Source organism: Urocampus carinirostris, chromosome 11 (assembly GCF_059441175.1).
Source record: "Urocampus carinirostris isolate Australia breed hairy pipefish chromosome 11, RoL_Ucar_1.0, whole genome shotgun sequence".
Taxonomy (NCBI): Eukaryota; Metazoa; Chordata; class Actinopteri; order Syngnathiformes; family Syngnathidae; genus Urocampus; species Urocampus carinirostris.
Window position 1 is genome coordinate 13,858,983 of NC_142359.1, and position 19,387 is coordinate 13,878,369.

At 42.6% G+C, this 19,387-nt stretch overlaps 1 protein-coding gene across 1 annotated transcript; it reads right to left on the minus strand.

Annotated features, from left to right (window-relative positions):
- Positions 1-6,159: 6,159 nt before the first annotated feature.
- On the minus strand, positions 6,160-18,250 carry arsj (arylsulfatase family, member J). Its single transcript, XM_088347193.1, has 3 exons — positions 17,838-18,250; positions 13,154-14,180; positions 6,160-8,671 (listed from the first exon to the last, which is right to left on the minus strand). Exons 1-3 carry the CDS (start codon positions 18,104-18,106, stop codon positions 8,342-8,344), a joined length of 1,626 nt encoding a protein of 541 aa, XP_088203319.1. The 5' UTR covers positions 18,107-18,250; the 3' UTR covers positions 6,160-8,341.
- Positions 18,251-19,387: the final 1,137 nt, after the last annotated feature.

Consider the following 19,387-nt stretch of genomic DNA (forward strand, 5'->3'; position numbering starts at 1 on the left):
GATTAAATTAGTCTCATTTCATTATTGTTTTATTAAGCCGTCGTATTACTTTATTAATATTTTTATAACGATAATACTTTTCTCTTAACATTTCTTTGAAATATTTTACTTTTTACAACAATATACAGCATCCCTGTCAAGAGCAGAACGGAGACAGGACCCACTCGCGTAGCATTTCTCACAGTTTTATTGGGAAGAAGGGAAAGAGTGCACACAAGATCGGGAGATCGCTGGTCGCGGGGAGTAGGTTGCTCAGACATGGAAGTGGGACTTCCGTGGCGAGCGATGGCGGTGTCGGGAACAGCAAAAAAACGGGTCAGTGGCCGGAATTGAAGAGCAAAAATGTGGTCAATATCAGAAAATGGGTCGTTATTCGGGAAGGGAGAACAGACGTGGTCGAGATCAAAACAGATCGTAGCGGGAGAAAAACAGGAGCAAAAACAAAGGACAGGCGAAAAAGGGCTTGCCATGTAAAAACAGAGATTCGCAGACGGACTGACAAAAGGGGACTGACAGGACAGAGTTTAAATACTGACAGGGAGCCAATCTGTCAACAAGCTGCCAATTGGGCAACCGTGACACACAGGCGGAGCCAATTGGGTGCCATGGCAACCGTGACAATCCCACCCTTTTAAACATTTTTTCCCTTCAAGTTTTGAAATTTAACAGCTCGTTAGACATTCCAAATGTTTTTACCGCGACTACTTTTGTTTCGGTTTGCATTTTATTTTCACATTTGCACTTTTTTCCAACTATTCAGGAAACTAGTTTTTTTGTTCAATTTGCGCGTGTGGATTTTAATCAGGTGTGCTTGGTAATTTGAAATTCACAGTACCAGTTTTGTAAAGTTGCAAGGGTTTTACTGCAGTACTATGATTTTATTCTTCTGGGATTACTTTTTACCTTTTAATTGTAACTTAAAGGGACATTGTGTATTAGAGACGCTGCCCTACTTACGAACGAGATGTGTTCCGGACGATCGTTCATAAGTTGAATTTGTTTGTAAGTCGATTCAGTGCTATATTTTGTATGTTTAAGGTTTATATAAGTATGTTTAAGGGTTGTGTAAGTAACCTGTATGGTTTTGTACTAAAAACATAAACATTTCATAAAATAATATGCTCTATAAAGATAAATAAAGTTAAGTTTAACTTACTTTTGGAAGATGGGCTTCAAGAGTTAGGCGACTTTCTCCTCCGTGGTAGAAAGTGGCCGAAATAAAGCGATCCTGACCATTTTCTCAACCGCATCAAGCTTTCTTATTCCAATTTCATTTCAAAAGAAATGGCTCGTCTCTTCTTTACACTTTACACCAACCATATTTGAATGGATGCACGAGATATTAAACAATAAAAATGTCAAAGTTCTTAGCGCGTTGGATATGCAGTATAGAATGTTTACACTCGAACTAGGAAGAGAAAGCGGATTTCTTCTTGGATGCTGGGTGACCTCTCACAGCGCCACCACACGCTGCTAGCGGCGGAAAGAAGCATTATAGTACTGTCCTATACACGGGAAAAGGTGCACACAATACAAAATCTAGCTTACAGCAATGCCCGGATATTTTTGGACATCCCGAAAAAATGTTCGTATCTACTGTTGGTCATAAGTAGGGGAGCATTTGTATTTAGCACCTCCTAACGGTAAAAAAACAAAATTAATTACAAAAATAAACATTAATTTCAGTCCTGAGCAATAAACTGACGTATAAATGTGTTTTTTTTTAAATACTTGACGGTCAAGCAATTAGCATTTATTTTACGTAAAATGAGCCTCACCTAAGGGGAGCCATAATTGCCCTCCATCTTGTCCTACGGGTACCCAAACACCTTAAAAAGGCTGGGGAGGGAAATGAGAAGTCAAACCATGTGTTTTGGTCCCTTTGAGTCTCCATAACTTGTATTCTTCCTTGCCTTTTTTAGCATTCGTTTTCAGTTACAGCAACATCCAGTGGTCAAAATATACACACTGTCTTTTTCATCTTGGCAATGTTTGATTGCAACACTATGAAGTTGAATTTATGTTTTTTCCACAAAAAATTTTCGGATCGGATAGAAAAACTGAAGAGGGAATACGATTGCGGGCTTTCATAACGTGAGTGCAAAGGTCAGGCAGGATATGGGAGGGTCCGGGCGGATGCTTTGCGCTGTAAGGCGAGCGCTTTCAGCTGCTGAGTCCACCGGGAAGAAGCGGAAGATTCAAACTCCTTCCATTTGTGTTCAAAAGCCAAACACCGTAGCAGCTGGACATACTTCTACTTACAAATGTCCCTACATACAAAAGTTTCAGGTTACAAAGTACCTGAATGGGAAAATCTCATCTCATCTCATTAGCTGCACCGCTTATCCTCAGTAGGGTCGCGGGGGTGCTGGAGCCCATCCCAGCAATCACCGGGCAGTGGGCAGGGGACACCCTGAACTGGTTGCCAGCCAATCTGAATGGGAAAATATTGCCTCTAAATACAAAAGCGTTTCACAAAGTCAAAAATACAGTCCAGTACACGCTGCCATTCGCCACTTTCAGAGTTCTACCCGGCAACTCGGCGCATATGCGTGAATCCCGGCATGCAGTCCGTGTCACCTTCCCGCTCTGTAAACGGTCTACGGTATGGTACCGCTACGAAGAGCTATCATTTACAATGGATCCTACAAAAGACATGACGAAAAGTGGACAAGGAGAAAAGAAGAGGAAGAGACTTTTTCTGGCCGTGGAAACAAAGCAAGAGATAATAGGAAGGTATGAAAACAAACACAGTCGTGCAGGAGGACACAGCCGTCATTCCGTCGGTCTAAATTAAAGACATTCCTGCAAAATTCTGTAAATTCTCAGAATTTGTGGAAAGGAATCACCAGATTGCTGAAAGGCAAAAACACTGCTAAGAGGCCAATGAAATGGTTAATGAACATTTTTATTATTTCCTTTATTCTTCGTTTTTTTACATTATTTGCTTCTCGTTTTCTGTTTATTGTGCGGTAACCTATTTTTGACATGTATTTGTTACATGTTCTGATGCTCTTTCATGACACAAAGTACGTTTTTTTATGCATTTTAAGACGAGTACTGTTAGGTTAACCCCAACACTTGTAATAAAAACCTGCACTCAAAGAAGACACAGAGACGTGAATATGACTTACTTGCAAGGAGAGATGACCAGGCTGCCTATTACAGTCTACTGGACACTCTGAAAAAGTCTATTTCGTCCCTGCCTTTTTATTGTATTAGGAACGCCCTAATTTACATGTTTCTTCTGCTAAAGGGAAGAGGAGTAACAAAAAAACAGTTTGAGATCTGTTTTCACAACAACAACTTATCGTATCAACACCTGTTTAAACTTACAACAACATGTTATCGTATCAACAATATTACTACTATTGAACTAGCAAGAATATACACAGTATGCAACAGTAGAATAACTTATTTACAGTTTAAATCCATCACGTACGACATACAAGGGAATCTGTACGGAAAAACGCAAATTTGTCAATGATGGGTACCATCTGGTATACACCGACTATCACGAAACGGCAAATCAATCAAGTCAAAAGACTTCGCCGCGGTATCCTCTATCTCGGTATCGTTCTTTTTCATTGCAAACGAAGCGAGCGGTTTGATGCTACTGTGCCCATGCGTCTGCCGCCTGGGGATTTCCCATCATGCATCATTCCGGGGAAAAAAAATATGGTGTGCGAATATTTTGTGTTTTGTACAGGGAAATACGACAGTTCGTACGGGCATGGAGTCGTGGAGGTTGACAGGTATGTGATTCACTTAAAGCACAGGTGTCAAACAGGCGGCCTGCGGGCCAGATCAGGCCCGTGAAGGGATTAAATCCAGCCCGCGAGACAACACTCAGAGAAGCGCAAGAGAAAAATAAGCTGCAGGTTGAAATATGTCAACTTGATGTTGCCAAAGCCAGGTGCCTCGAACAAAGACACTACACTTGTATTTATTTCTCTCTCTCTCTCTGTGTCTCTCTTTCTTTTCCACCCTTTTTCTCCCACTCTGTCTCTTTCACTCTCTGTGTGTCTCTTTTTCTCTTCCTTTTTTCTCTCTTTCTCCCTTCATACCCTTTGCACTTTCTTTTCTCTTTTCTCTCCTTCTGTCTTTCTATTTCTCTTCGGATTTTCTTTCTTCCCCCTCTCTCACAACTTCTCTTTTTATCTCTTTTGTTTTTCACGCTCTCCCCCCTCTCTCTTTCTTTGTCCCGCCCTCTCTCTTCTTTTCCCTCCCTCTTTCTCTTGTTTTTTTTATCTCTTTTTCTTTCTCTTTAATCTACTAGTCCGGCCCCCGACAGAATGTTTGTTCTATCGTGTGGCCCCCCGAGTTAAAATGAGTTTGACACCCCTGACTTAAAGTGTCATGATTACTGATGCGGGGCAGCCGTGGACACTGATTGGCTGTTTCCTCTTTTTTAAACCCCGCCTTCCTGACAACACTCGTCGGATCGTTTTGTGAACCTACGCTACACGCTAGGCAAACTTTTGTGACTCCTGACTTTATCCTGCCCCGTTTCCTGCCTGATACCTGTTGCCGAACTCTTTTCTGGACCTGTTTATGTGTTTGCTCCTCCGCCCCGGCCATCGACCTGTTTGTTCTCGCTGTCAACGATTACCTTCGCTCGACACAGAAGTACCACTTCCGCGTTCCTGCTCTCTGCCAGCCGTGACTGACGATCATCGGATCGTGGATGCAATTCCTGTTCTCCTTCCCGTCTCCGTTCCTGGTCTGTGACATAAAGTGTGTGTAGCCACACTTCAGAATAAGTAAACAAGGTTTCTCATTCGTTTTCCTGACATAATGATCGAAAAACGTGGTGCTCCAAAAAGGCGAGAGGAGTTTTGTAAAGAATAAACTCGGCTCTTAAATTCAATTGGTCAATAAATTGTTTGTCAGAATACCGTAAATTCCGGACTATAAGCCGCTACTTTTTTCCCCAAATGTTCAACCCTGCGGCTTATTCAGTGATGCGGCCAATTTATGTCATTTTTCTAACGGCCACCAGCGGCGCTCGAGTACAACAGGTAAGATTTAAACTGCAACTTCTTAGCTTGTGCACAAATTAAATTAGCGTAGACATATCCTCATTATGCAAATTGCAAAAAGAAAGGCACGTGACCCAACTTTCAAGCTAAACGCAGACGAGTAGTTCGATATAGGACTTACATAGCGAGCGTGATGCTATATTATGTTATGTTAGATCAAAGCCAGGAGAGAAAGCTTACCACGTGTTGTGAGTCATAATTTTATTCATATTCAGTTTCTTTTGGGCAGCACGGCGGCGCAGTGGTTAGCGCTTGTGCGGCACAGTTCATGTCATGGGAACCTGTCGTGGGTTCAAATCCAGCTCCAGACTTTCTGTGCGGAGTTTGTATGTTCTCCCCGTGCTTGCGTGGGTTTCCTCCGGGCACTCCGGTTTCCTCCCACATTCTAAAAACATGCATTTTCAGGTGAATTGGCCGGTCCAAATTGTCCCTAGGTGTGAATGAGCGAATGAGTTGTCTGTCCCTGTGTGCCCTGCGATTGGCTGGCAACCAGTTCAGGGTGTCCCCTGCCCACTGCCCGATGATTGCTGGGATGGGCTCCAGCCCCCCCGCGACCCTAATGAGGATAAGCGGTACGGCTGATGAGATGAGTTTCTTTTGTCTTTTATTAGCATATTTGGTATTGGAGTAATCCAAAAGTAATTGAAAGTAATCAAGTTAAAGTAACCCTACCCAACCCTGGTTACCACAAAAACCTACTGTACAATTGTTATTTACCAGTATTGTGCTTATTAGTTACAGTTGCTAGTTATTTCATTTAATAATAATTTGCAACCCCCCCCTTTCGAAAAAATGAAGCTCTTTACTCTGAAAATAACTATATCTAGTTTGGATTTATTTTCATTTTGTTTCTGTCACATTTTATATTAGTTTTGCCGGAGATCAAAGAGATCAAAGCCAAGAGAGAAAGCTTACCACGTGTTGTGAGTCATCATTGTATTCATATTTAGTTTCTTTCGTCTTTTATTAGCATATTATGCATTGGAGTAATCCAAAGGTAATTGAAAGTAATCGAGTTAAAGTAACCCTACCCAACCCTGGTTACAGTACTCGTTAACGGGAAAATTAATCGCTTTCAGGGAAGAACTTCCTTTTTACTGCGTTAGTCCTGACACTGCCCGACTGCCACATTTCAGACGATCCAGAAAGCGGCCAAGTCAGAATGACAAAACACAATTCTTCACAAAAAGAGAACCGATTTTATTCTAAAAATCCTCCCAAAACTGAGACCGGTCGTCACAAAATGACAAAAAAAGGAGTGTCTATCATTGACCCCAAATTAAATCCAAAGCCAGTCTGTTTCCAAGCGTACGAGGTCGTGGATGTGTTTGGAAAATACAGTAGTAGTTTGCGTAGTGTACAGTGTTTGTTTTACTGGAGTGTTCACATAGCATTCTTTCTTGTCATACCACAAGGGATCTAACGTTGTCCAACCATCACAATACCATAAATATCACCAAATGACCTCACCATACAAAAATGCTTGGAAAATAATGTTCTGATTAATTTATGACTGATAATTGGGTTACCATTGCAATGGCCAAACAGTCCTACATCAAATTGTATTGCAAAAAAAAATGGCTCTCCAGCAAATGTGTTTAATATTGTGAATGGTGAAATTAAATCATGTGAAACTCACAATATTGCTTTTAATGTTAATTTATGTGAATTCTATCCCTGCAATATTACTTTTTACTCACTTGGGTAACTTTATGACATTTTTTGTGTGAAGAAACTTATACAAAAATAAAGCTTAGTGTAAAATTCATGCTTAATTGGCTGAAATACTCATTTTATTTTTTATTTTATTTTATTCCTTATCAATCAAATTTTATTGTAGCTTTGCCGTTTACCATCCATCCTAAAGTTTTCATGAAATCTAACTCCTTCACATCCTGCAAAATTTGTATTTTATTCATTTAAAAAAAAATAATTCCATTTATATTTTTTATGTCATATTTTTTCCGTAGACAGCCTATTCCAACATTGTCTTTTTACCCGACTTTCTCAAATGACTATTCCCTTTTTGTAATGTAGCTTACTGTGGTATTATGAGGGAAACAGAGAAACACAGAGAGAGAGAGAGAGAGAGAGAGAGAGAGAGAGAGAGAGAGAGAGAGAGAGAGAGAGAGAGAGAGAGAGAGAACTAAAAAGAGATAAGTGTAGAAGAGAGAAAGAGAGAGTAATAGAGATAAGGAGAGAGAATAAAAGTGGGACAGAGAAAGAGTGAGAAAGAGTAAAAGAGAGAGAACAAGAGAGAGAGAGAGAGAGAGAGAAAGAGAGTAAAAAGACAGATAATGAGTGTAAGAGACAGAGAAATAGAGAGAAAGATTAAAAGAGAGACAGAGAAAGTAAGAGAGAGTGATAAAAAAGATAGATAAAGAGTGTAAAAAAGAGAAAGAGAGAGTTAGAGAGACAGAAAAGGTGAAAGAGAGGCAGGGAAAGACTAAAAGAAAGAGAACTAGAGAGGGAGAGGGAGAGAGAGAGAGAGAGAGAGAGAGAGAGAGAGAGAGAGTACAAAACGGATAAGAGGTGTAAGAGACAGAGAAAGATTAAAAGAGAGACAGAAAAAGAGTAAAAGAGAAAGAGAAAGTAAGACAGAGTGAGTAAAAATGACAGATAAAGGGTACAAAAGAGAGAAAGAGTAAGAGAGACAGAAAGAGTAAAAGGGACAGGAAAAGAGAATAAAAGTGAGACAGAGAAAGACTGAGAAAGAGTAAGAGACAGAACTATAGAGAGGAGAAAGAGAGAAAGAGAGAGAGAGAGAGAGAGAGAGAGTAAAAATAAAGACGGATAAAGAGTGTAAGAGACAGAGAAAAAGAGAGAAAGATTAGAAGAGAGACAGGGAAAGAGAATGAAAGTCAGACAGAGAAAGAGAGAACAAGAGAGAGATAGCAAGAGAAAGAGAGAGGGACAGTGAGAGAGATAGCAAGAGCTAAAGAGCTAATTAGATAAAATGAGATCATTAGATAGAAAGAGTTAAACATATACATAAAATGAGGGAGATACAAAGAAAGATCGTGACAGAGATCAAGAAATAGAGAAAGACACAGAGACAGAAAAAGAGAGAGAAAACGAGAGAAAGTGAGCGAGAGATATAACCCAGTGAATGAGATCCAAATACAGAGAGAGTAAGAGAGAGAGAGAGAGAGAGAAAGAGACGAACGAAAAAGACAGAAAGAGAGAGTATTTCGAAAGGAGCCGGCTCCTTTTGACGGTGAGTCGACTCTCGTCCTTCGCTGCAGAAAGCCCGCTCGTAGAGCCGTTTCGTTCGCAACGACACATCACCACTCCGGAGGCTATGCTCGGCTCTTCCTGCTCCAGCCCTCGCTGCCGCCGAGGTGGTTTGTCATCAGGCCATCGTATCTGTCCCCGACCTCGTCCTGGTACCAGGGGCCCCACACGCCTCCGTTGTACTGCGGGTTGGAGCGCGAGTCTTTGGCCGGGTAGCGCACTCGCACGGCCGTCTTGTTGAACTCCACCAGCCGCGTTAGCATCTTCTTGACCACGCGCGGGTAACGCTGCGATAAATCTACCCGCTCGTAAGGGTCCGAGCTGATGTTGAAGAGCCACAGGGACTTGCCGCGGTCCCAACGGACCCGTTCGTTGTGCCAACGCATGCTAAGGCGCTAAAGGGACCAGAACAGAGGAAGGGGTTAGTCCGGGACCAGGGGTCAGGAACATTGTTCCCTCTAAGCTGCACGCGTGCACAATTGCGCACTGCTCGCACATTCTCAGCGCACAAGAAAATCTAGCCAGCGCGCAAAAACGAGGGCTCAAAATTATTAATTAAGAAGCGAATTAAGTCAAAGTTCCCCTGACGTTGTGTCCTAAATGCCGTATTTTGAAGTCGAGTAAAGTTAGTAGAGTTTGTCAAGAACCGTCTTCTTCGGCTCGGCTCACTGAAAGGAACCGGCTCTTTCGGGTCCTAAACGGTTCTTCAGGTTGTTTTTGCTTCTTTAATCCCAACATGACCAAATATTATGTAAACTTATGCATAAAACGACTTAAAGGAAGGGGGGAATAGAACAAAAAAGAAAAAAATACCCAAATGAAAAAGTAGTGAAAAGCTGAGAAAAAAAAGTACAAAAGGAAGAAAAAAAAAGAAGGACAAATTTAGAAAAAAGGCGGAAAAAAAGAAAAGAAAGAAATGTAGGAAACAAGTAAATAGAAAACAAAAAGAAAAAAGTAACAGCTCGGAAAAAATAAACACAATGAGATTTTTTTTAAAGGAATTAAAAAAAAAAGTAAAAAAAAAACACGGTAAAAAAGAAGAAAAAGTTTGTGTTGCATTCAAATAATTTCCAATGATATCAAGTGAATTTTGTTGCCAACATGTAACTTGATGTCAAGTTTTGGACATGTTTGACAATGATTTAGTTGCCACACTTGGGATTGCTGTTGCTCACTGTTGTTTCAAGCGTTGCTCACCGACTTTGTGTGAACGCTCAGACCTGTGGAAAATTAGAGGGAACATTGGTCAGGAACGTACCACTCGTTTCTTGGACATGTTAGGAATTAAATATTAAAATATTGAAGGATTTTATATTCTATTTATTTGACTATAAGGGATTTTATACAATTTTATACAAGTTACATTTATCGAATGCAATGAAGATTTTTCACAGAAAAGGCTTAAGGTCAATGACGGGTTGCGCCGTTCCGAATGCGAATGTTTTGTTTAGTTCTGTTGATAACGGGACGCTGACGGAGAAGGCCAGGCCCTGATTTGATAATCAGCACTTCCCCGGTCCAGACATCGAGGAGACTAGGTGGAGGCCATGGGGGTGGCCGAGACGCCGGCTTGTGAAAAGACGTGGGCAGAAGAACGTCAGAAGATAGGAGATCGATCGCGAGGGACAATAGAAAAGGAGGCTCGAGGAAGCCTCGAGCGACAATAATTCGGCTAATTCAATGGAATACACTTAGTTAAATACTTTAAGAAAATAAATCTGCCCCCGTGTGAAAATGTCCGCTATTCTTGTTCATTTTCCCTAAACGAAAAGAGCATGCATTGTTGGGTGAATGAGGGTTATGTTTGGTTAATGGAGTCAGATAACTTATTCGAACAATTTGTTAAATGCTACATTTTTAATAGTTTAATTCCTAACAATATGTATCGTTTACCAAATTGTTTGACTCCATTAACCAAACACAACCTAAATTTTCCTAACAATGCGTGCTCGTTTCTTGATAGAAAAATGAACAAGAGACCGGCATTTCCACACGGGGCAGATTTAATTTCTTAAAGAATTTAACTAAGTGAACTCCATCGAATTAGCTGAATTAGTGTCGCTCGAGTCTCCTTCAAGCCTCCTCTCTCGAGCTTCTTTTTCCTTCTTTCGGCCCATGTTTTTTTTTCGCAAGCTGGTATGCAGGCTTCTCCCATGGGCGTGCCAGGAAAACCCCCACGTGGGGTCCGCCCCCTCGCCTCTTTGTCTGGAGAAACTCAAAACAACACCGAGCGTTTATCAAAACAATGCCTGACGTCCTTCGTCAGAGTCCTGCTATCAAAATTCCCCAGCCAAAACATTCCGAATTTGTAACAGCGTGACCTGAAGCCCACTCAGGGAAAATCTTCATTGCACTCGATAAATGTAACTTGTATTTAATCGTATAAAATCTTTTATAGTAAAATGTATAAAGCGCTAAAGGGACGAAAACAGAGGAAGCGGTTAGTCCGGGACCAGGGGTCTAATCTTCACTCTGTTGTTCCAATTGCCCGGATATGCGATACCAAAACGACGCTGTAGCATATGGACAGGGTTGGGTAGGGTTACTTTAACTTGATTACTTTCAACTATTTTTGGATTACTCCAATACCAAATATGCTAATAAAAAACTAAAGGAACTAAATATGAATACAATTATGACTCACAACACGTGGTAAGCTTTCTCTCCTGGCTTTGATCTCTTTGATCTCCGGCAAAACTAACATCAAATGCGACAGAAACAAAATGAAAATAAATCCAAACAGCTTGCCAACATCATTTTTGCCGTTCCATGTATTCCGTTACTCCCCAAGCCTGCACAAAATTCATGTTTAGTTTCTTGTGTCTTTTATTAGCATATTTGGTATTGGAGTAATCCAAAAGTAATGAAAGTAATCAAGTTAAAGTAACCCTACCCAACCCTGCCTGCATCGTTTGAAGATCTTCGTCCTCATTCGTCTGTTTGTGTCACGGTTGCCATGGCGCCCAATTGGCTCTCGCCGAGTGGCGCCAGCTTCTGTCACGGTTGCCATGGCGCCCAATTGGCCCCGCCCGTGGGCGTCAGCTGAAACTCGTTGACGGATTGGCTCCCTGTCGGTATTTAAACGCTGTCCTGACAGTCGCCTTTGGTCGGTCTGTCTGCGAATCTCCATTTTTGCGCTTGTTTTTCTCCCGCCACAATCTGATTTTGACCTTTTCTGTTCCCGGTACCGTCATCCCTCGCCACGGAAGTCCCACTTCCGCGGCTGAGCAACCTACTCCCCGCGACCAACGATCTCCGGATCGAGTGTGCACTCCTATCTTTTCCCCCCCCAATAAAACGGTGAGTAACTTTACGCGAGTGGGTCCTGTTTCCGTTTCTGGTTCTGACAGTTTGGCTTCATAACTTCCCTTTAAAAATAAACAGACTCATCTGATGACTTCTGGTAAAGCTGTCAGCGCCTCTGACATTTTGATTGACACCACTTTCGGCCAATTGCAAGCTTTCTTTCACGGTCCTTAACTTGTGAATACCTGTAGGGGGCTTTTATCCAAGAAAAGCGTCATGACCTACTTCGGCTTCAAAAATCTTGAGCCAATAGTGACCAAATCAAATGTCAGTTGACACATTGGTTATCCAATGAATTTCCCAACATAAACATGTACTCATTTATGGTGTTTATTCAAATCAGAGCCAATCGTGATTCATTTTTAGGCACCATTATTGCGTCCAGGTGTGCACAATCAGGGATTGAGTTCTAGAAATAGGTGTTAAACATTTACAACTCTTTCACAATGTTGAAAAATTGGCCAAGGTAAAATGTTAAGTTTTAAGGGCTGTGAACTGCTCATTTCCAAATTGCCACTTTTGGAAACGCCTACTATTACAGATATATGTATAACACAATATTTCGTTTTTCAGATTGTGATCAAATTTGACAAGGTAAAGGGTAGGGCTTCAAGCTATTGTCTCACCTGTTTTCCAGCTAAGATCTACATATTACACTCCTCTGCAGGCATTTAATTAAAAAAAAAAACAGGCAAGAATAAAAAAAAAAATTCTGTGAGTTCCAATGCAGATTACTCAACGTTAGTAGCACTTGCTGTGTTTATTTTAGTCTGTAACAAAACTTCAGGGTGTTACCTTTAAAAAGAGATCAAAATGTATTCACTAAAGGGTTCGAAGAACAGCCTTCAATTGACCTTGGGTACGTCTTGAATGGGGATTTTAGGCGAATTTGACAGGAATGGTAAGGGGTAAACTACAGTTAACAGTCAATAGTTGTCACGGTTGCCATGGTGTCCAATTGGCCCCGCCCGTGTGTGTCATGGTTGCCATGGTGCCTAATCGGCCCCGCCCGTGTGGCGCCAGATGTGGCTCGTTGAGAAATTGACTTTCTGTCTGGATAAAGTTCAGCGCTCTCTTGTTTCGGTTGTCAGCCTGTCGAATGAACTTCTGCTCCACAAGACGTGGGTTCTGACTTGGTCCTGTTTTCCTGTGATATCTTCAGTCTGGTATTGTTCCCGTTTATTCTTGTCCTGTTTAATTTCGGGTTCCAGTTTAGTTTTCTGTCTGTTTATTATTTTTTCCAGTATTCATTCCCGTCTAGTTTCTCCTTTTAATTTGGGATATCCTGATTCGTTATCTTTCCTGTCTGTCCCTTCCTGTCCGTAATCGACTCCATCTGTCAGATTTCGACTCGGGCTATTGGAATCGGTCTCTGGCTTACTGTCCTTCCACGCCAGACCGGCTTCCTAACGTGCATGACTCCCCATTTCCCATAAAAAAAAGGCTTGTGTGAGAACGTCACGCGATTGGGTCCTGTATCTGTTCTGGGTTCTGACATTTTTTATATTTTGGCCAAGCAAGTGGCAAACAATAATATCGGAAGCTCAGGTCGCATTCCCTCCCCCACTCACCTGCGTGTTGAAGGTCTGAGGGGGCACCCAGTCACTGTACCCGGGTACCCCTGTCAGCAGTTTCCAGTGGCCCACCCGAAGAGCCGCCTGCACGGCAGTGTTCCATAGTCCATAACCAGCCTTCCACGAACCATTTTTGGCCTTCACGTAGATGGGGTCGATGTTGTGGAGGATCTCCTGACGGGGGGACGGGAGACCCTCACTAATAGTTTCCCACACGTCATAGCCGTCCAGATCCATGTCCTCGTCCAGGGTGCCCTCACCCAGTGTAACTAGCGTGGGGAACCAGTCAGTGATGTGCACCAGGGACCGGCACTGGGTGCCTTTCTTGACCAGCAAGGGGCTGTGGACAAAACCCACCGCCCGGATGCCCCCTTCCCACAGTGTGGCCTTGCTCCCCCGCAGGGGCCAGTTGCTGCCCCCTACCATAGGCTGCCCCCCGTTGTCGGACGAGTAGACAAGGACCGTGTTATCGTAGTAGCCGTAGCGCTTCAGAGCCAGCGTCAGGTTACGTACGGCCTCGTCTAGGCAGGAGACCATGGCGGCGTACTTGCGGCGCTGAGGGTTCACAATACCCTTGTAGCGCTCCAGGTAGCGGGTCGGGACCTGCAGTGGGGAATGCACTGCCTGATAGGCCAAGTAGAGGAACAAAGGCTTGCTGGGGTTGTGACGGGCCAGGATGCGGATGGCTTTTTGCGTGTACATGGCAGTAGAGTACAGGCCGCGGTCCTGCTCCCAGGCAGCCTCTTCGCCCTCGAACAGGTCGTAGCCACACACGCCGGGGCCCTCGCACTTGTAGTGGCTGTAGTAGTCGCCGCTTCCCAGCAGAGAACCGAAAAAGCTGTCGAACCCACGGCGGGTGGGCAGACAGCCGCGCTTGTAGAAGCCCAGGTGCCACTTGCCTACCATGTGTGTGGCGTACCCGGCCTGTTTCAGTTTCTGTGGCAGCGTCACGTCGTCAGGCGGGAGGCAGTTGGGCTGGGTGGCTCGAATGATGGAGTGCTGCAGACCCGTGTGGATCTGGTACCTGCGAAACAAAGCCAGCACAAAATCGTCACCTGGAGTTTGCCAAATACAATTTTTTGACATAAATAAACGTGTCATTTGGAAATTAAGCTTCAGGCAATTTAATAATGCCTGGCCTAGTGCAGTCAAGGTAAGGAAACATCTTAAAGATCAAATCTGGATACACAACTCTTTGTAGGTGCAAGATTAATTAACCAGACTGTCATGATTACCGATTCAGAGCACCTGCGACTGCTTAATTGGCGCCAACAGCCTGGACAGCTGATTGGCTGATGCACTCTTTTTAAACCCCCGGCTTCCAAGAACTGTTGGGAACTGTTGCCACCAGCTCAGTAAGCCTTTTCGTCCCACTCTGTTCCTGCCCTGTTTTTCTCTGCCTGACCTTCGTTGCCAATCTGTTTCCGGACCTGACTTCGCCCCGTTCTGCCTGCCTGTTACCTGACCTGTTTTGCCCCATTACCTGCCTGCCTCCTGTTACCGACCTCGTTTCTGAACTTTAGCTCTCCAGTCCCAGCCAAAGACTTGTAATTCCCGCCTGTCTCCGACCCTCCTCGCTAGACACGGAAGTCCCACTTCCGCATCGCTCGCTCCCCTTGTCCGTCAGCCATCGGATCGTGGAAGAAAGCCCTGATCTCCCTCTTTAATAATAAAAACTGAGAAAACGAGAGCTATTGGGTCCTGTGTCCGTTTCGGGTCTGTGACACAGACATCCACTGTATAAAAGTCTAATGCACAAGCATTGATTTGACTGGATTTTATTCAGACAAATTATTAGAATCTGGAACCAGAGGGAGCCAACCAGGGTGTGTGGGCCTGGACACACTTGCCACCAATCTCCACACACCTGATGGAGATTACCCAGACCCTGTTTAGACAGCACACAACGTCTCTGCCATTTTGATGCCACTTCCATGAGGTATTCCGTTACCATGTCAGGTTGGTTTTTGTTTATGCTTTGGACACCTATCTGGTTGTTTTAAGACCTGGTTGGTTTGTTTTTGTTGTTCTTGGTTTTGTTAATAATTTCAATCCTTTGTTAAGTGTACCTGCCTTGGTGTGCTTCCCTGCATTTGGGTCCATCTCCACAAATGTAACATACGTTGTTATTTAGAGGACTTAGAAAAAGTTTTTTTCGGGCAGGCAGTACTGAAGAGCCATTCGGGCCTATTGGATGATTTCATCCGGCCCACCATAAATTTCTGAATCTGTCCCCCCCCAAAAAATCAAGTCTCTAGGTCCGATCAAAAGTTAGGATTTTTCAAATCAATGCCAAAAAATGATCGGCCAGTATCGTTTTTTTCGTTGCAAACGGAGCGAGCGTTTTGATGCTACTGTGCGCACGCGTCTGCCGCCTGGGGATTTCCCATCATGCATATCATTCAACATCGGATTTCATGTGGTAGTTGTGTAGTGAAAGGAAGTCCGTCTCTTTTTAGAGAACCGGCTTTTTCGGCTCAACTCATTAAAGAGAGCCGGCTCTCAAACGGCTCACTTGCTTTGATGCATTATATTACGAATTATGATGTTGTATAAAGAAGTTAAGAAAAAAAACGTATAAAATGAGAAAATGAAAAAAGACAGGTTTGTGGTTATCCCTTTAATCAGTATATTACCAACAATAATTTAATTCAGAAAATGAATTCATATTTTGAATAAGAAAGATCTACTTAATTATATTTGCATGTATTTTTCCTTCTACAGTGAACGTCCAAGCGACTTCATTTTTTAACTTTTTGTATAATAAACCTCATTCATGTTGAGCAACTCAGTATCTCACAACAAAATGTTAATTAACAAGATATAATATATGAAAAAACACATGTACAATATAACATGTCAAACTACCGTATTTTCCGCACTATAAGGCGCACCCAAAAGTCTTAATTTTTTTTCAAAAGCTGACCATGCGCCTTATAATGCAGTGCGCCTTATATATGGATCAATATTAAGTCGCAATGTCTTGCAACTAATGCAAAGCAGCCGCCGACTAGATTTTCCCCCGAAGGCGAAGTAGTCCGCGGTGTATGCTGGGATTTATATACCGGCGTTACATTGGCTAACCAATGTGTCAATCATCATTTGAATCGATCACTATTGGCTAAAGTTATTCGGAGGTAAAGGGGGCGGATCCTTTTTATCATTTACAGGCTGGCATAGGCTAAAGGGGCAAAACAAAGCCTGCAATTGGCCGAAAAAGATGAATGTGAATAGCATGTTGGGTTGACGGCATAGAGAAAACAGTAATTTACTTTTCTGTACTGTATTTGTAAATATTTTACTCCTGGATTTACTACACTCACGGATATAAGAGGACATGGAGCCCTGGAGCTTGACAGGTATGAAGATGGGACGTGTAGCGAGGCAAGGGGGAGGCAACAGATGCATGGGTTTTGTGCTATGAAGTTATATGTTTTGAAGTCAGTCAGTGTTTGCTCATGAACGGTGTGAGTTACGACCAACAGTGGCTCTTGTGTGAATGCTTATACCGCTTCTTAGTTTGTTATTAAATAGGCGACGAGACTAATTCAGCAACTGAGTGCATCATTGATCACATCGATGGGCATTACAATATACATATTGAAGGATCTTATACATTAAATGGCCATTAGAATGTTAAATGGTCAATCAAACACATAGTAAATCTAAACTGCTGCTAATCTGTACATCTGTTGGTTTTGTTTGACTTTTTGCACTACTGGCAGTTCTTTATAGCTAGCCACTCCTTGCACATCTGTTTCTCTGCACTATTGTACGTACAGCGTTATTGTTACAGTGTTATTGTTACTGTTTACCTGACTTGTTACCTGATTGCCAATTTTGCACATCTGGTTAGCTGCTCCTCTTGCACTATTTGCGCTACTGTAAAATACTAACTCAATACAACATTTTATTTATATCTGTACATTCAAGGAAACTGTGCGGGTCAGATGTATCGACATTTCGTTCTGTATACACGTGTACTAGAATGACAATAAAGTAGATCTGAATCTGAATCTGAATGAATCTGAAAAATTTGACTATAAAGGATTTTATACGATTGAATACAAGTTACATTTATTGAGTGCAATGAAGATTTTCACCGAGTAGGCTATAGTTCAATGACAGGTCGCGCTGTTCCGAATGCAGAATATTTTGTCTAGTTCTGTTGATAATAGGACTCTGACGAAGGACGACAGGCGATGTTTGGAGAACAAGGCCCTGATGACGTAGAAACGTTTGGTGTTGTTTTGGTTAATTCCAGACATCGCTGCGCTCTTCTCCGAGGTGGTGGAGCCCGGGGGCTTCATTGGCACGTCCATGGGAGGAGCCAGCACACCATCTTGCAGAAAGACGTGGGAGGAGAGGAGGCTTACCAGAGACTGGGACGACACTAATTCGGCCATTTTGAATGGAGCACACTTAGTTAAATTGCTAATGAAATGAAATCTGCCCCCGTGTGAAAATGTCGGCTATTCTTGTTCATCTTTTCCATCAAGAAACGAGCGTGCATTGTTAGGTGAATGTAGGTTGTGTTTGGTTAACGGAGTCAGATAACTCGTTCGAACAATTTGGTAAACGGTACATTTTAATATTTAAAACCTAACAATTTATATGTGCATTTCTTTTTTTTACTCTATCCCTATTTCTTACTCCCTCGGCTACGGGCTTTGCACGGTACCTGCCGGTCATCAACTGGCTCCTGGACGGGCTGCAGAGCGGCTGCACGTAGTAGTTCTCCAGCTTCACTCCCTCCGCCGCCAGCCGGTCCAGGGTAGGGGTCTTGATCTCGGAGCCGTGGTAACCCACGTCCCGAAAACCCTGGTCATCCACCAGGATGAAGACGATATGAGGTGGCGAGTTGTGAGAATCCGAAACTCGATTGGAGCTCCAAGTGCGCGACACGACCAAGCCGAGCAGCAAAGTGAGGGGAAGCCACAAAATCAACATGTTTTTGCTCTTTTTCGTGATCTTCTAGCGACTTCTTCTTCCTTGCATCGTGGCTCCCGTCCGTTGCCTCCGAGCGCCAATCACTTCCACGCGCGTCCTTCTGGAGCAGGTCCACGCCAGATGGCTTCCATCGCGCGACGGGGAAAAAACTTCCATGTTCGCGCAGTAGTTGTGGATTGTTCGCGAACGGTATGGCTCTATGAGATGACTCTTTCAGGGGAGTGAGGAGTAGTCAAGTCAAGTCATTTTTATTTGTATAGCCCTTAATAACAAAGAGTCTCGAAGGGCTGCACAGGTTATTGCACAGACTATTATTACACCATCCCCTGATCTGAAACCAACATGAGGGCAAGGAAAAACTCAAAAACCTCAACATAGCTAAAGTGCCGGCTCCCTTTGAAACAATCTCTCTCTATCCCATTCTCTCTCGTTCTCTCTTTGTGTTGCTCTCTCTCTCTTTCTATATCTCTCTATATTTCTCTCATGTTCTGTCTTTTTTTCTTACTCTTTCTCTCCCTCTCTCTAATTTACTCTCTCTCTATCTATCTATATACCTCTCTCTTTCTCTCTTTAGCTTTCTCTCTCCTTTATTATTTTTCTTTATCTCTCTCTGTTTCTCTCTCACGCTCTTTCTCAAATTCTAATTCTTCTTCTTTCTTTTTCTCTCTTTGTATTTCTCTCTAATTTTTTTCTCTTTTCCTTTTCAGTCTCTCTTTAGTCTTTCTCTCTATTTTTCTATCTTTCTCTTATACTCTCTCCCTAGTTCTTTTTCTTGCTCTCCTTTTCTATTGCGTTCTCGTTCTCTGTCTCTTTCTATGTTTATAATCCTTTCCCTCTCCAATTCTATTTTAATTTCTCTCTCTTTTTTCTTTTTTTTCTCTTTCTTTCTCCCTTTCTCTCTCTCTCGATTTCTATCCTTCTCTTTTTTCCCTTTCTCATTCCCTATTGTTCTCATTCTCTTTCTTGTTTTCTCTTACGCTCCTTCTCTGTCTTTTCCTCTCTCTCGTTCTCTGTCTCCGCCCTTACTTCTCTTTCCATTCTCTCGCTCAAAGCTGCAATATAAGTGGTGTCATCCTTGTGTTGTTTACTTAGTATGAAGAAGAGTGAACCATTCACACATAAAAGTTGTATTCATTCATTCATAAGTTCACTGTATATTAAAACAATAAACTCTATTATAATAAAGTATGATACACTTTAAAAGGTAACTAATTTGAAATAATTAATGAATGACAGAATGAATGAATGAATGAATGAATGAATGAATGAAAACTTTATTTC